Consider the following 17,621-nt stretch of genomic DNA (forward strand, 5'->3'; position numbering starts at 1 on the left):
TAATCTGTAGATAAGCCTGAGTTGGATTTGAATGTTTTAAGATGCTGAAAAGAAAGGCTTCTTTTGCAGCTGTTGTTAACAACAAGAGAAAGATAATACTTATTTCTGTTTGCATCTTGAGCATTTAGTGAGGAAGTTCTGAAAATTATTTTCGTGAATGCAAATTAGATACAAAATGACTAAATGATTTTGAGGGCTGTATGGAAATGATGCAGTCCAAGAGAAAAATAGAACTGAGAGCTCTCAATGTAGTCCTCATAGGTGCAGGCCAGACAGCCTCTTAGATGCTGTCTCTGTAATGAAAAGCCAAATAGAAATGATAAAATAATAATACTAATAATCCTAGGGTCAGAAACTAAGGTTAAAGTTGCCCATTATGAGGCTAGAGATTGTTCAGACATAAAAAGTGTTTGTCATTCTTGTGAATTTATTTGTAGTTAATAGTGTTAGAAATAAATCTAAGTTATATTGTTCTTTGTAGATCTGTGCAATAGTGCAATAAAGGAGGATTGTTTGATTTTACACTAGTACATAATGGCTGAACCAAATTAGGAAAGGGGGTGGGGGGTGTTGGGGGCACTGTGAGAAATTCAGTAATACGTTCATAGTTCTTAACCCAGCATTTAAAAGGATTACAGCAGTAAGTGGCTTTAAAAAATGTTAATTTCACAATGCCTCAAAATCCTGAATTATATAGTTAATTCAGTGAAATTAATGTAAAGTTTAATTAGCTTATGTGCAAAATCACCTTTTTCTGGAGTATGTGGGAGTATACCTAATGTGTGTGTATGTAAGCACATATTCAATGAAATAAAAACACTCAGTTTGTTCATTGTATCATAATGCCCATCTCCAAGTTAAATTAGTTCATTTATAATTGAAGATTTATGTATTGTAAAGTCACAGATGCCACCATACCTAATTTCCAGGGCAGGAACCAGAGGATATATAGAAATAGTAGTTGTACTGGGTCCAACCTGCTGGTTGTTGGTATTGGTAGTCAATTACTCATGACAATTATGAAATCCTCATAACATGATGAGTATCTTGCTGGTGCTTCTGTAGGCAACAGAAGCAATTATATTAGAGAAAGATGCAGCAAAAGACAGAGGAAAAAAGCTATATTGGGATTCTCTTTAAAGGTTTAGATTGGCTTTAAATACTGTTGTGGCCAGCTGCTATATTTGAAAATGTAAGACGCTAAGCCCATGAGTCAGTTTTCCTTAAATCAGTGTGGCTTGTATATAACTATATTATTGGCTGATGAGAGTGAACAAATCCATTTTTACAGCCCTACTCAGTGGCTTGCTAGTGATAACCTATCTCAGAAGTGATACTGTAATGTGATTAATGTCATTGGAAAGCATATACGGAAAAAGGAAATGTTCTTTCTTCCAGGTAGAAACCATATCAATTGAATATGTAAGGAAAGCTGGAGAAGAAGAGAAGAATAGGGTGCATTACCAACAGGTTTCTGAGATGAAAACTGCTATTTCACAATTTGAGGTAGAATTTGAGGATTGAAGGTTGCATGAATCTGCAACACTGCTAAAAGACTGGTATGAAATGTGAAGGAATTTGTGTGTGTGTGGAGCAGAGGAGAAGCTCGCCTACATGGTAGCTGATAAATTCAAGGACAGTTGTATAAAAGGATGAGGAGAGAAATCTTTCACATAAAATCATGTTTAAGCATGCTGTTAGGATTGTGTGCCTGTGTAATTAGAGGAAATAATTGTTATTTTATTGCTGCCTGAAGGAACTAAATGCTGTATCTGGATGCACAAGTACCTGGTCACAGGTCCACTCTATCTCTACATGGAAATGCTAATACCTGATACTTTCAGCTGTTGTTAGCATTTAAAAAACATACAGATTCGATGGTTGAACTAAACAAAAAAAGTAAAATTCATTTTCATAGCTACTTTTGCTGGAATCCTTCTTGTGAGCTGACTGGTCTGAATTCCCAGGGTTCTTTTTAAGGGAAGAGCAGGCTGCCTTGCTCTGTTTGTCAAGGTGGAAGAATTGCATCCTGAGAAATACCACCTTGTCTATCTCCTCTTTTTCCCCTGATTCCTGTAGTTGACATGGGATGCTGAGATTTCTGTCTGTGGATTTACACTGGGACTAGATTACTGATGGCCCAGAAAAATTCTCTGCTGTCCCTACAGCCTAATCTCCCCCAGGTGCCCATAGGGTCCATATACCCTGTTGTCTTGGGGAATGCATGCAAGCCTTTATTTAATGGTACATGGGTAGTTCCCTCTGGACCTTTCAGTCTTTTAGAGTACCCTCACATCTGCGCCGTGAGCTGTTGTTGCTTTTTTTCCTAAGCAGTAGCTTGTTCTGGAAGGTGAATGTTCTGCTCTGCTTGGAGCAGCAAGAGATTTATAACAAAATGGTTTCATTATCATGATTTTTTTTTTCAGTGTTATCTGGCATTTATTTGAATTTAATAAATTGATCTGTTTTGTATCCCAATGCAGAATGGGAGCAGCAGACAACATTTACAAAGGCCGGAGTACCTTTATGGAAGAACTGACAGATACTGCTGAGATAATAAGAAAAGCAACTTCAAGATCACTAGTAATTTTGGATGAATTGGGAAGAGGAACTAGCACGCACGATGGAATCGCTATTGCTTATGCTACACTTGAACATTTTATTAGAGATGTAAGTGTTCAGTCTGACACATGCTTGTGAATGCTTTTTCAGCCTGTACTATGGTAGGCTGACTTAGACGTGGTGTGTATTTCCTTGTAGAAATGTGGCATGTCTAAACTCAGGGCAAAGGGATATGTATAAAGGATACCAGTTCTGTGTTGCTGTGTTTAAAAAAAATTTAAAGCCAAACCTTCTTCTGTGTCTATTTCATTGTTGTAGGTGGAGTCACTGACACTGTTTGTCACTCACTATCCCTCAGTTTGTGAGCTAGAGAAGGTGTATCCAGAAAAAGTTGGTAACTACCACATGGCTTTCTTAGTGAATGAGGAGGAAAGTGCTGAACAAAAAGGTACAGTGTAAATCTATCTGAGATTCTGGCACTATAGGTATAGGGAGAAAATGTAAAATTGTTATGGTAATTTAAACCTCAACATGAACGTGATAGATCCAAACTCACTAGAGTATCAGCCTATACACACAGTGGGGGGGGGGGCTTGAAAAGTGAACAACTGTTTGTCTTTAATATAAGGATGACTGAGCTAGGTCAGATAAGCTGGATACTGGGCTGGGTGAATCTTTTTTCACAGTAGCCAAATACAAAGGATTAGGGAGGAGGGATTAGGGATCAAACATATGGCAACTCTTTCTCTAAAAGATCTCACTGCAAACATTTGGTATTTAGGGGGCTTCAAGAGCTAGATGTGTTTTCTGGTTTTTAGTATCTTCAATAGATTTCATTTCAGCAAGGTTGTCTAGTTTCCCTGAGTATCCTTGTGTACTTTTGGCATCTTCATCCTGCTGTGTCAAGGAGCTCCAAAATTTAACACTGCATTGTGTGAAGAACCACCTCCTCATGTTTGTTTTGAAACAATATGTAGCTTCACTTGATAGTCCCCACTCTTGGATTAGAAGAGGCAGAGGAATAATCTCTGTTCATCCTTTCTATGCCATATGTAATTTTGGACATTGCTTATCATGATCCCATTCAGTTCTGGTCTTACCAATCAGAAGAGTTACAGCATTTCTTCTTGTTACTGCTGCTCTAAATGAGTTGGTATTTTCAGTAAAGATTGTCAACTTACTGCTTAGCAATTTTTGTTTGATAATAGGTATGTTGAGCAGCTCTGTCTAACTGCAGTGGTGATCACCCTTCATGGTGAGAACTGACTGTTACCATCTGTTTCCTATTATTTAACCAATTAATTACAAATGCAAAGACCTCCCTTTTAGATTATGGCTGCTTGGTTTTCAGAAGAGCATTTGATGCAGGACTCTTGTCAAAATACTTTTGAAAATCCCCATAGGGTTTATCCACTAGATCTGTCTTACTCACATGGCTTCCAAACTTAAAACAGATTTAGATGTAGGATTTCCCTCCATACAAACTGCTTTGATTTTTTTCCTTGATGTATAAGGTTTAGTCAGGTGCTTGACAATTCTGCTCTTACTCTGGTTTTCCTACTTTGCCTAGTAATGGCCTGTTCCCTGAATCATTCCTAGAATTTTTTTAAGAATTGGCTTGGTATTTGCCATTAACCTTCCCCCTAATTCACTCTTAATATTGTATTACCTGCTTACATTGTAAACTAATCAGGGCAGGGCACTTTAGTATTTGCCACTAAATAATGTGTTTAAATATATAATCTATCACTTAAAAAATGTGTTTCAGAGAATTAGTTTAAAAATTTAGCGTTTGGCTAGATGGAGACTTTGGCTTTTGTATTCCATTTAATATTAGAAGCAGGGATCCCTGAAATATGTGTTAACTTTGAGCACAGATAGCTCAAAGTAATGTTGTGTTTAGGTGAGCACTGTCTAGCCACACTGATGTTCCCAGCTAGAGCATTGCTCTCTTGAGCATCAGCACATCCTTTTCTCACAAAGTTTATTGAACATTGAACTGTTGATCTCTTGATACTTTCAGGCAGTTGAGTTGTTGGTAACATTCAATACTTAGTATTCCTTAACTATTATGTCCATGAAACCCTATACTTTGTGTTTCAGTGTGCTGCTTCAGCATTCCTACTTCCAATGGTAGTTGACCTGAACCTTCAGGCCATATGTAGTCTTTTCTGTTTCGCTGCAGAAAGCACAACAGGTGTAGTCCTACAGCCTGTGAGCAACAACACATCTATGTTTCTTACTTTGCCTGTATTTTTAGCTCCTTATGTCTTAACACTTTAATTGTTTTATTTAAGGTGAGTTTTATGGCATGTTTTTTTCCCAGTCTTTGGCTTGGATCACTCAGATCAAATCACCTTGAGTCATCATAATTTATGGAATTCTCCTTTGTTTCCAAAAACCTGCATTTTTAAGATAGAAGAATGAAAGGCAGTGAATGACCCCATACTTCTGCTCTTTACACAAGGCCTGGATTGTGCAGAGATGCAACAAGGATATATAAAGAGGAAGAGGAAGGAGTCACCAGATTTATAATGATGGCTCTTAATGTTTCCATGTTATTGTCATGGAAGAGAAAGAATCCCTAGCAGAAGACCCACTATCCTAACCTTTGGTTTTTCCTAAGCATTTTCTATGGCTCCTCACTTCCTGGCAGACAGCAAACTTTTTGTTGTGTTTTAGTTACGAATTATTAATTATGGGATGACTGACACTTCCTTTATTCTGTCATTGCTCAGCAGATGTGAGATGCAATATCCCAGTTACAGCAATTCTAAGTTTTACACACACATGCCCCCAAGTCTGCTTAATAAGACACCAGGTAAAAGTATAGTAAAGAGTTTTTTCAGTCTCACAATGGGTAGGTAAAATGTGTGGTCTCAAGGAAACGTTTTTCTTTCATATTTCTTCAATGGAATATATCACATAGAAAGCAGGAATGATAATGAGAACACACTCTTTGCCATTTCGGTCTTTGGTCTACTACATTTTATTAACATAATAGAGGAGGTTTTGATTTTGGTTTTGGTTTTTAGGATCTGAAGATGAAGAGAATCCTGAATTTATCACTTTTCTTTATCAAATAACTAAAGGAGTTTCTGCAAGAAGTTATGGGCTAAATGTTGCCAAACTGGCAGATATTCCTGAAGAAATCTTGAAGAAGGCAGCTCACAAATCAAAGGAGTTGGAGAGAATAGTGAATATGAAAAGGTCAGAACAATTGTGATTCCCCCTCCCCCCCCCCCCCCCCCCCCCCCGTGAAACTTCAGCTATGAATTGAGGAGCATTTCACACAATGTGCATTAAAAGGAAGAGTAAGAGCTACTTCAGATATCCTCCTACCCTTCAGAAAAGACAGTGGAACAAAACTTCGAAAAAAATATTTAGGAAATTGTGCTATCTGTTTCAATTCAAGCTTTAAATTTTATAGTTAGCTATTATGTCAGAGGTTAATTGCTGCCCTCTGAAACAAGATTGGAAAAAACTAAATGCACATTGAGATAACGTTAGGAATAAACTATTTTTTATTTTCTCATGGCAAATACTAGCAAATTTATTCTTTCAGGTATGTATTGTCACTGTTTTCAGGAAGGCACATTTGAAATATAACTATCTTCTAATACCTACTTCTGTTCTCACCAGTGATAGTGAAAATATTAATAGATTTAATTTAGAAAGTATATTACTCACTTTGGAAGTTGAAATTGTATTTGCATACTGTAGTGTAGTAGGGAATGTGGCTATTCTTCTGATTTAGCTTAAATATTTTTAATATATTTTGATTGCCCCTCAAACACTCAAAATTTTACAGAAAGTCTGGGGATTTTAATATTTTTCTGATAACCAGTTTTTCATTCAGGGGCATATGTACCTTACATATTAGACTAGTTATGAAAATTCCTATGTGTATCAAATGGCATCATCTTTATAAAACCTTTAACATGTACACAGATATAAATATGTGCTGGTATTCATATTCATTTCCACTGAATTTTTTTGTTGTTATTTTCAGTGACAGTCCTATCAGCAAAATTCAAATAGCCCTTTAGGAATGAAAACATTCTATTGAAGATACATGACAGTTTATGGGAAAAATAATGTGGTAGCTTATGTTAATTGGAAATAATAGTCCATAACTGACAAAAGTAAAACAAAAATTACTAGCCGGTATCTTAACACCGTTGTGATAGGCTATGTAGGGTTCTAAAATCAAGAAAAAATTGTTGTTCAGAAAGGTGAGAATATGAGCTGGAAGGCCAGAGTTACTGTGTAATAAAATTAAGATGTGAAATAATATAGTATGTCCCTTTGGTTTGTCTTCCTTTGTTCTATGAAAATCATGCTAGTGTATTACTTGGACAGGGCACAAACAGAGTTCTAGCATGTCTCCGTTGCTAAAAAGAGAGTTAATTGCATACAAAACCTATGAGCAGTAAAAATAGTATGCAGTGATGTAGTTAGAAGACTGATTTACAGTGCCCATAGAGGGGTAGAGTGAGGGCTGACTGGGCAATCTTAATTATGGGACTTAATTCTGTCCAATGTATCAGCTTTTGAATATGTAAGCTACCATCAGTATTTTAGCTTTTGGTATGTAATTTGCTTGTATTCTTAAAGTGAAAAAGAATATGAATACTTAATCTAAAGCTGTGATGAGTCCTTTATCCAGACTTACCACTGAGGCTGGAAGCCCCTGCACCCCACACTTCCCTGCAGACTGCTGCCACCTGAGCTACATGAGGGCACGTACCTGGGAGGACCATCTGGAGCAGGCTCCCCCCCATCTCCTGCAGGTTGGAGGGGTTGCTCCCTGCCCTGTTCTCTGTGGTGCCAGGGCTGGTTTTTGCATGACCACAAGCAGGTCAGGTCAGGGATCCGATCCAGCTGAAAAGTCGTTCTTTCCCCAGTTGGTATCACACAAGTTCAATTTCCTGATGTTACACATGAACCGGCATTACTACCCGAAGAAGAAAGGGGTGGGAGCAAGAGGAGGAGGCCCTTGGTTCTGGCAGCAATTGGTGGAGTAAATGTAACCTTGAGACTGCAGCCCAGCCTACCCCATCTGGAGTTTGACACTTTTGCCTCCCTCTTTAATGAGAGACAGTGCTATGTAGGGGGTCAGGGAGAAGGGACATCCACCACACAGCAGTTGCTAATTCATTGGGTTTGACCTGTACCAGGTTATTCCTTCACTGTAGAACTCTTGCATGCACTTTGGAGGGAACTTCATGCATCTACATAAACCTGGAGCTCAAGTCAGCAAAAAATATAAAAATATCAAATGTGTCTGATGATTTTGCAGTGCATAATTTATTGTATTATGTAATTCTTAATTTTTCCAGTTCTCCTATGTAGGTCATTATAGAAATATTTTCTTTGGTATATTCCTGGGTTTTTTTCACTTATTGCCATGATGTGATCTAAATGTCAAAGTATTCTTCTATACCTTCTTCCCAAAAGAGACATTAACAAATTTAAAAATGGATACAGTGTATCTGTGTTAGAAAATAAAAATTATCATGATCTCGGGAATCAAACTCAGACCTGTTCATAGCAGTATACTTGTGCTGTCACAATACCCACAGGCCAGCTGCCTTGTCTTATTTTTTTAAATCACTTTCATATTATTTAAGAAAATCCACTGGGTAATTCCATCCAATCTTGACGTCTTTGTTGTCAGGAATGTGTTGACCCATTTTAAATGTCTGGTTGTTATTTGTCACAGCTCTTACAAGTCCTTCTTAAATCAAAAAATATTAAAAAGAAAACAGGAAGTATGTGTGTAGTCACTTATTTTGAAAATGCGTTATCTCTTTATGATTCTACATGTGCAAATTTGTAGGAACTGAATGCTGACAATTAAACAGTGTAAACTACAGTACTATTTATTTCCTTTAATGATATACTCTTGCTCAGAGTTTTATTTCATCTTGGCAATGCTTCCGGTATGTAAGTTAGTTATAAAATTAAATTGTTGACTGTCCTAGAGCTGGAATACATTTATTGGAAAATGTTAACTGATGGTTTGAAGATCACATCACATTTCAACTATGCAAACTGCTGTCTTTGGCTGTATATAAAATTTTGCAGATGACTGTAGGGCTTTCAAGGTTTGATGTGCTTGAATTAAAAATGTGTCCATATTTTGATTGAATTTTTCCCCCCCCCAGAAAAAAGCTAAAGTCGTTTGCTGAAGTATGGAAGATAAATGACTCCCAGGAACTACAGAAATGGAAAAGTATGTGTGAACATGAAGATGAAAGAAAGGACAGTTTTTAATGCTCAAATCATGCTTAAAGATGGAAAATAGTGCAGATACAAAATACAGGTCTGGAGACTAATAGATTCTATCAAGGTGTAGGTCTAGGTGCATTAAGTTGACTTTTCTGCCTTTTGAGAGGTAAGAGATGCTGCGTTGTGATATGATGCCCCGCATCCAATTCCTGATTGTGTGTAATTTTCTCACTCCATGTTGCTTCCCTGAACTGTTTTCCACCCTTTTCCTTAATTGCAAAATGTCTACTGGCATTGGATTTAGTTTCTAATATGTTTAGAAAACATGCAAAAGTATGTTGGTAACTTACTAGGTAAATCTTTTATAAATAAAATAATGTCTTTTAACTTTATTGTACTTCAGTTTCTAAAGAAATATTCCTTTGTGTTGGGAAAATGTAGCTGAGTCTTGACTATGCTTTACTGCTGTACAATTAGTGAGAATGAATAACATAAAGACACTTTTTTTTGGTTCTAGTATTAATGCTTTTAAAATTCACTGGTTTTTTAGGGCACCCCCTACATTTTATGTGCATAATGAATTTAAGAAAGTGTGTGTTATGTGGCTGGATTAGGAGAGTTTTATTTCTACTGATGAGATTGATGATGGTGCAACTAGTAGTTTTCAAAGCAGCAGCAAAAAACAGACATTGACTGTGTTTTGGTTTCCCACTTCTTCATTCTCAAGCACACCTGCTTCCTTTTCAGCTTTCTTTCCTCCTGATCTTCGCCCTCTCTGGCACGGTCTGGAGAAAGACTTACTCTAAATAACATTGGAGTATTGTAAGATGAGGTGAAAGAGGCAGTTCAAACTATGCAACTGGCATCCGCAGTGCTCTTGTCAAATGCAGAGTAAAGCTGGAAAAAACAGAAATGCTTTTTAATTTTTCTATTTGCAGTTATCAAGTCTGAATTTCAAACGGGAATGTGATATCCAAACTGGTTTTCCTTTACAAGTATAACCGGGTGAAATACCTTGCTGTGAAAATGGACAATGATGTTGACATACTTAAACCTTGGCTAATAGTTTGTTGTATTGAAAAAAAATATTTTATTAAGTGATGTATTGGGTTTGCATGGCAAGGTTTCAGTAGTGGGGGGGCTACAGGGGTGGCTTCAGTGAGAAGCTGCTAGAAGCTTCCCCCATGTCCAACAAAGCCAATACCAGCCGGCTCCAAGACGGACCTGCTGCCGGCCAAGGCCGAGCCATCAGCAACAGTGGTAGCGCCTGTGGGATAACACATTTAAGAAAGGGGGGGGGAAAAACCTGCACAAAAGAAAAGCTGGAGCCAGAGAGAGGAGTGAGAATATGTGAGAGCAACAACCCTGCAGACCCCCAGGTCAGTGCAGAAGGAGGGGAGGAGATGCTCCAGGCGCCGGAGCAGAGATTCCCCTGCAGCCCGTGGGGAAGACCATGGTGAGGCAGGCTGTCCCCCTGCAGCCCACGGAGGTCCACGGGGGAGCAGATCTCCACCTGCAGCCCGGGGAGGACCCCACGCCGGAGCAGGTGGGTGCCCGAAGGAGGCTGTGACCCTGTGGAAAGCCCACGCTGGAGCAGGCTCCTGGTGGAAGTTGTGACCCCACAGGGGACCCAAACTGGAGCAGTCTGTTCCTGAAGGACTGCAGCCTGTGGAAGGGACCCATGCTGGAGCAGGGGAAGAGCGTGAGGAGTCCTCCCCCCGAGGAGGAAGGAGCAGCAGAGACAACGTGTAATGAACTGACCCCAACCCACATTTCCTGTCCCCCTGCGCTGCTGCGGGGGAGGAGGTGGAGAATCTGGGAGTGAAGCTGTGCCTGTGAAGAAGGGAGGGGTGGGGGGAAAGTGTTTTAAGATTTGGGTTTATTTCTCATTACCCTACTCTGGTTTGACTGGTAATAGATTAAGTTAATTTTCCCCAAGTCAACTCTGTTTTGCCCATGAGGGTAATTGGTGAGTGATCTTTCCCTCTCCTTATCTCAGCCCACAAGCCTGTTGTTAATATTTTCTCTCCCCTGTCCAGCTGAGGAGGGGGGAGTGATAGAGCAGCTTTGGTGGGCACCTGGCATCCAGCCAGGGTCAACCCACCACAAGTGGAAAGAAGTGAAATAAAGTATCTTGATTTTGCTATAAGGAAAAGAATAAAATCAGGCGTTGTAATCTTTGAGACAGCTGAACCTTTCTAATTTTTTCAGTAAATGAGGGATTTTTTTGCAAAATCATGTGTATCAGATGAATATGAAATAATGTAATTGCAGGTGATTGAATTAATCTTTCCAATATAGAGAACTTCATGCGGAAAAGGTTGTAATTTTTTTACCTGTCTTACCTTCACCTGCTAACATTCACCAAAGACTTTTCTCCGGGTTCTTCAGATGCCAAAGCATCATTTAAACAAATAGTTTGCTACTCAAATAGCAGCAATCAATATGAGCATCTCCTTCCAGAGCGTGCAGTGCATTTATCTAAACTAGAAGAGCTGAAGAAGAAAACTAGTCTTTCAAGGTGTGGTTACACGTCTGTTTATCTATGCCACACATTGTGAAGCATAATGAATGTAATACTCCATTATTAATGCACACAGATGGTAGTGCATTGGATCTAAAGACCTCTGACCATAGTCTTCAAAGAGGACAAATGAGCCATTACTAAATTCCTGTGTGTGCTAAATGTGCTTTTAGTAAAACTCTCTTTGCCCTCAGGGGAGCATTCAGACTATGCTCTGACAAGAAAAAACACCTGGATGCAGTCTGAAAAAAATGAAGAAATACAATTAAGAATGGGAAAATGGACACGGTATTACTGGTTTGCTCATACTATCAAGTACAAAGCAATTACAGCAGGCTTTTCTCTTAATCTCTGTGATCATGTTGGAAATAACTTTTGATTTTAACCCTGCTCAGTTCAACAACGGAGGTTATCTTGCTGTCCCGATAAGGTTTCTTCTAGATATGCAAGCTAATTATTAAAGCCACTGTTTTATTCACTGCTGATTATTATAATTCCTAGCAGATACGTAAAAAGTTACAACCATTTAAGAGTGCACCATAAGGAGATGCATGCTATTGTTAGATGCGTTTAATGCTGGTTTTAGAATACATTTGTAAGGAACCACACAGTATGCAGGTTTATCTAGACCTTGATCTGCTGATGTGGAGTAGCCATGCTCGTTAGGAGAGTGAGTGCCATGTGAGGGTGGTCGCTCTGGGATGTGATGAGTTCAGAGCTCACTTGGGTAAATTCATGGAGCATGAGATTAGGCGTAGTCTAGACAGGCAACCAGACAGACATTCCATGGCCTTTGGTAGCATAGAGTGCAAGAGGGATACAGAGAAACAAAGACTTGCTGAAAAACAGGGAAAGGCATTAATTTTTTAGGAGGTTTTTTTGTTGGGTTTGGGGGGGGGGTGGTTCATTTCTTTTGCTGTGGTAATTGGGACTTCTGTGTCTGTCACAGCAGGAGTCCTTCTAAGAGACAGAAAGATGAGAAGCTGCTCTTGTGTTTTCCCTTCTCCTCTCTTCTCCTCTCTCTTTTCTTCTCCTCTCTCTTTTCTTCTCCTCTCTCTTTTCTTCTCCTCTCTCTTTTCTTCTCCTCTCTCTTTTCTTCTCCTCTCTCTTTTCTTCTCCTCTCTCTTCTCTTCTCCAGCACACTAGGCTTCATCTTAAAAGACAATCTGAAGTACTCTTTTGGTAGTGGTATGATCTTGGAGATGTGCCTTATTTTTAAACCAGGGTAATAAAATTTTGTCTGTGTGCTGAGTCAGCAAGTTTGGTCCTGTGTACTGATGGCTGTAGGGTTAAAGAGTGACCCATACTTAGATGGTCCTTGGTTGTAGTGGGAGTTCATGCTAGTCTTGAGTTTGCCTTCAGGAAAAGAATGTCTAAATCTCTTTGTCTAAATATTAATATTTTTTGAAACCTGCATAGACTATTGGCTCCTACGGCCTGTGCCAGCATGTTATTGACATTGTTAAAATTTAATATTGATGTGAAAAATACAGCTTTGTGCTATACATAAAGATACAGTCTCCTTGAAAGACTTTTGCACTTTATGACTTTCATCCATTTTTTTTAAAGATGGTATTTATCACTTTCGTAAGCTTTTTCTTTCTTCTCTCTTCCCTGCTCTTAACATAAAAATTTTACTGCCTTGTGCATCTTGTCTTGAATGTATTGCCTTTAGAATGCACAGAGCCACGGGTTAGCAACAAAAATTGGTAGACCATTTTGATGGAAGAGGAGGAGAGAGAGGGCTGGATACACTGTCACTGCCTTTTTATATTTGGTTATATAAGAACATTATTATAGAATACGTGAAATAAAACACATTACCAGTAGCAATTACCTTTCTTACTGGCATACAACTTCTTTCACTGAAGCAATTCTCAAGAGGATTTTTCTTTGTATTGCAAAGTTTTCCAGAAGTATTTCTAGAAATGACATGAATTTACCTACCACGTAAGTTTACAAAGCGTATAAATGAATTTAAAGATCACTGAAATGTCAGCTGAGTCAGGTATTGCAATAAGTCTGTTCACTGCAATGAAAGTAATGTTTATTTGTTGAAATCTATTGTAAATTATCCAAATATTTCTACTGTATGTAAAATTCATTGAGAATCCAATTGTTTTAACTTCTTAGTAGTTCTGATATAAATGCATGTTTCATAGGGACATAAAGGTTTGGTAGATTGCAGTGAGATAAGTGGGACTCTGTTCCAGAATCTGGATCACACTTCAGAATGTCTACTGGGGGGCCTCCCCCCCCGCCGAGTCTTACCCCAGGTGGCCATTGCAGTCTCCTCCAAAGTCCTGGCACCAGTACTGCAAATCTTGGACAGCAATCTGAAAAGTAAGTCTGAACTGCCTATCTCTTTCCCTCTTTCAGATTTTAGAGCATATGAATGGAGTGGATGGTTCTCATCACCTTTTAATTGTTCCTAAACATGAAGGCCATAGCAAGCTGAAATATACCATCTCAGCAGAACTTTCCCATCTGTTTTCAAAGCTTTCCTCCCCTTCCCTGCAAAATCTCTGCAATCAAATCCAGATCAAACATTTGTTAAATCCAAATTCGGTTCTGGGGGACAAATTTGCAGTCTGCTGATCTGAACCAGGGGTTTTAAAAAAGCATGTGGCCAGAGCCCAAGAAGGGATTTACGGCTGAACAAGGATGAATTCAGGCTTGAAAATCCAGCTGGTAGGTTAACAATGGGTTTCAATTCTCAGATCACTTATTTGGGTCTTTGACCTGTGTCAGTCCAGCGCTGTTGATGGTTCTTGTTTTGTGGCTCTATATAGGGGAAGCCATGGATTTGCCCAGCTTGGTAGAGTCCTGTACTAAAAATACTCTTGCCAAAATTACAGAACTGTGCTTACCTTAATGATGCTACGATTGTCATTGTATGTGGCTAAGCACAATTGGTGTGGAAATCCTCCCCTTGCTTGAAATGGTAGATCAGTTTCTTCTTCCTCAGCTACAGATGCACAAACTCAATGACTTCCTTAAATACATTACGGATTTTTCTCCTTGCCTGCTGTCCTGGTTTCAGCTGGGATAGAGTTAACTGTCTTCCTAGTAGCTGGTCCAGTGCTGTGTTTTGAGTTCAGTATGGGAAGAATGTTGATAACACTGACATTTTCAGTTGTTGCTCAGTAGTGTTTAGTCTAAAGTCAAGGATTTTTCAGCTTCTCATGCCCAGCCAGCGAGAAAGCTGGAGGGGCACAAGAAGTTGGCACAGGACACAGACAGGGGACCTGACCCAAAGTGGCCAACAGGGTATTCCATACCATGGGACGTCCCATCTAGTTTAGGAACTGGGAAGTGGGGGCAGGGAATCGCCGCTGGGGGACTGGCTGGGTGTTGGTCGACAGATGGTGAGCAATTGCCCTGCACATCATTTGTACATTCCAATCCTTTTATTACTACTGTTGTCATTTTATTAGTGTTATCATTATCATTATTAGTTTCTTCTTTTCTGTTCTATTAAACCGTTCTTATCTCAACCCAGGAGTTTTACTTCTTTTCCTGATTTTCTCCCCCATCCCACTGGATGGGGGGAGTGAGTAAGAGGCTGTGTGGTGCTTAGTTGCTGGCTGGGGCTAAACCATGACACCTAGCCATATAGACAAGTAGAAAGCAAAGGGTGTTCTCTTAATTTTTTAAAAATCTCAAAAAAACCAGTATCTGAAGCAGTTGTTTTGTATGATGCGAGTTCTTGCAGGCCATGCTGTTAACTGTGAAATGGTGTATTTGTCTGAGACTAAACTGGTTTAAGTCACAAGTGAGCTGTAGAGAAAAGGATGACAGTGCCTAAGATGCTATTCAGGGGAAATAAAGGATGAACAAGATAAAGCCAGATACCGAAATCTAAGAATAATTAGCTGTTCTAAGAATAATGGCATTAGGAAACAGGAAGGTTTCCTCTACATGGTGTCAGGATTTGTTAAAGAGTAAGCAGGCACGAGTTTGATTGATACTTTGGCTACAGCCTTGCTAGCCAGCAGGTACAGCATGTAAGGTTAAGAGAGTTTGCCTGAGGCTGAAATTCTGCAGTGAGCCCTTGCGCTGTTGCCCTGGATGTCCATCAGTCAGCCTACATACGGCATCAAGAGCATCTTGCCCAAAGTAGTCGTCGGGAGATGCAGGTGGTGCCTGGTAATGGGATTCATGTCATTGCAACCACAGCTTGTGAAGGGTGAACTAAGTCTAGGGCAGGGAGCACTGCTGCTTACTTCGAACAGGAGCCTCTTGTCAGTTGGTCCTTGCTAGCCAGCAGATGAATCCGCCTTGTCACCTAACTTGCTCACTGCGCTGTGAGGGAGGGCAGGGAGGTAGGTTTGATGGCCCCGTCACATGCAGGACTGGTGTTTTCATCACTTGGGAAGCAGAAGGAATTCTTGCCCTATCCTCAGCCCCGCACAGGGTCAGCAGAGAACAAAGTTTAACCCTGAAATATAGAAGTTAGCCAGTCTTGTAAATACATATATGTAAAATAATTTTCATTAAGAGACATAGTTTTTGAATATTTATGTTCTTTTGAACTTGCAAGGAATCTGTCATAACATTCTGACTGCCCTCCCTCCAAATGTTTGCTTGTAAGTAAAAGTATTTTTTCAGGTGGTGTTATAAAATAAGGTGATTTCTATTTAAAATACTGGTAGCTGCATCTAGTAATAATAATGAAAAATACTTCTGATTTTAATGGAATTCTTAACCCTTTTTCTTTCTTTTTGGTTTGTTTCAGTTTGGTTTTTTTTAAGCAGTCAGTTTTTATGACTTTACAATATGCTGTAAGAAAAAGGGTGGTTCCTGGGAAGGAAGGGATCGGAAAACACAATACACAGCAAATTTTAAATACCCAATCTGCAATAAGGAAGTAGAAATCAATGTTGCTTTTTACTTATAATAATCCAAATATCTAGGGTGACTTAAAACTCAGAATGTCCTGAATACTGGGAAGATTACTAGATATAATTATCTCACGCTTATGTAACACAAAATAAAAGTTTCAGTCAAGTACTGAGCTTTTCCTTCTGCCTACATATTGAAATATTTCTCTTTGCATATTCCTCTCTGCATAAAGCATTATAAATTGACTATCATCTTAGAGCATTTCAGAATCTCTCATCTATTGTATGAGCACATATTTATAGTTCTTCTCGTTCGGGGGGTGGGGTGGGGAATCACAGCACCATGGTGCTGATCACTAGAGGTGAGTATCTCTGAGCTGGCCATGCCGGACCGCCTTTTGCTGGGAGGTTTGTCAGGATGGTGGACTGGTGGCTGCTTTTACATGGCTGTGCCAGACCATCTCCCTCAACCTCCCCCAGGGCCGTGGTTCTCTGGCTGGACCATGTCACTCCCAGGAGGAGAGGGAGAGGTGGGGGGGACGCTGTCCCTCCCTGGACGTGGGCATGGTGAGCCTGCGGGATCCAGCGGGGAGAGGGTCCAGGCTCGCACCCTCAGAGGGAGGGTTGGGTTGTTTAGTCAGCTGAGATTCCCACTGCTGGGGAGGAAGGGAGAGGGGAAAGGACTGTTCTCTGGTGAGACCTCGAGTTGATCCTCCGCGGGGAACAAAATTGCAGATGGGATGCACAGGGCAAATATTTGTTTTGCAGTGAGAAGGCTAAAGATTGTTCCTTAGATCTCTACTTAGATGTGCTAACTTAGGCAGCTTGTCAGCCCCCCTATGTGCCTGAAACATCTCACTCTCAATCACTGGAAAAACAAGTGCTTCAGTGAGAGCAATCAAAGAGGGGAGTGGGGCAATACTTAAAGAGAAGGCCTTGAAACAGCATTTCTGTCTTGGTTTAAGTCAGCCTACCTAGAAAGTGCATCACCAGGGAGTGATAAGACTTGTAATTTGGACTTTTTTCAAAACTGATCTAAGTAAGTTTTAATCATGCTAAGCACACAACAGCAAGGTACACTGAGCTGGCTTTTCTGTGCACTCCGAGAACATTCCCAGCTATTAGAGACTGTCACATTGCAAGCAGCGTGGTGTCCAGTAAGACCACCCTCTTCCCAGCTGGTTAGTATCTGTGGTGTTTATATTCTCCTTGGTTATGTTTTATGCACACTTCAAATTAATCTCATTTCGTTGTGGCCCACTGTGAAAGTATTTCTGTATAAAGTGAAATACTGTGCTCTATTTGCAGTACTTAAGCAAGGACTGTATTAATGCAGTAAGTAGCTATATTGAATGAGCTGATCATCTATGCAGGTTTCTATTCTTAATAGCTTCCACATAGGAAATGAAAACTTTGCTAATCCTTTAATTAAATTTGTGAACTAAAGCTGTGTAAGC

General features: G+C 39.7%; 2 protein-coding genes across 3 annotated transcripts in view; one reads left to right on the forward strand and one right to left on the reverse strand.

Annotated features, from left to right (window-relative positions):
- Positions 1-9,193, forward strand: part of MSH3 (mutS homolog 3) — a 118,296-nt gene extending 109,103 nt beyond the window's left edge. For both annotated transcript variants that reach the window (XM_069776950.1, XM_069776949.1), the window contains exons 21-24: positions 2,484-2,670; positions 2,881-3,010; positions 5,598-5,772; positions 8,733-9,193. In XM_069776950.1, the coding sequence (XP_069633051.1) occupies positions 2,484-2,670; positions 2,881-3,010; positions 5,598-5,772; positions 8,733-8,841 (601 nt within the window). In that variant the 3' untranslated portion in view covers positions 8,842-9,193. The remainder of the gene's footprint in view (positions 1-2,483; positions 2,671-2,880; positions 3,011-5,597; positions 5,773-8,732) is intronic.
- The window catches only part of DHFR (dihydrofolate reductase), a 638,672-nt gene that overhangs the window by 130,077 nt on the left and 490,974 nt on the right, over positions 1-17,621 (reverse strand). The window lies entirely within an intron of this gene.

Source organism: Haliaeetus albicilla, chromosome Z (genome assembly GCF_947461875.1).
Source record: "Haliaeetus albicilla chromosome Z, bHalAlb1.1, whole genome shotgun sequence".
In the NCBI taxonomy this organism is placed as follows: Eukaryota; Metazoa; Chordata; class Aves; order Accipitriformes; family Accipitridae; genus Haliaeetus; species Haliaeetus albicilla.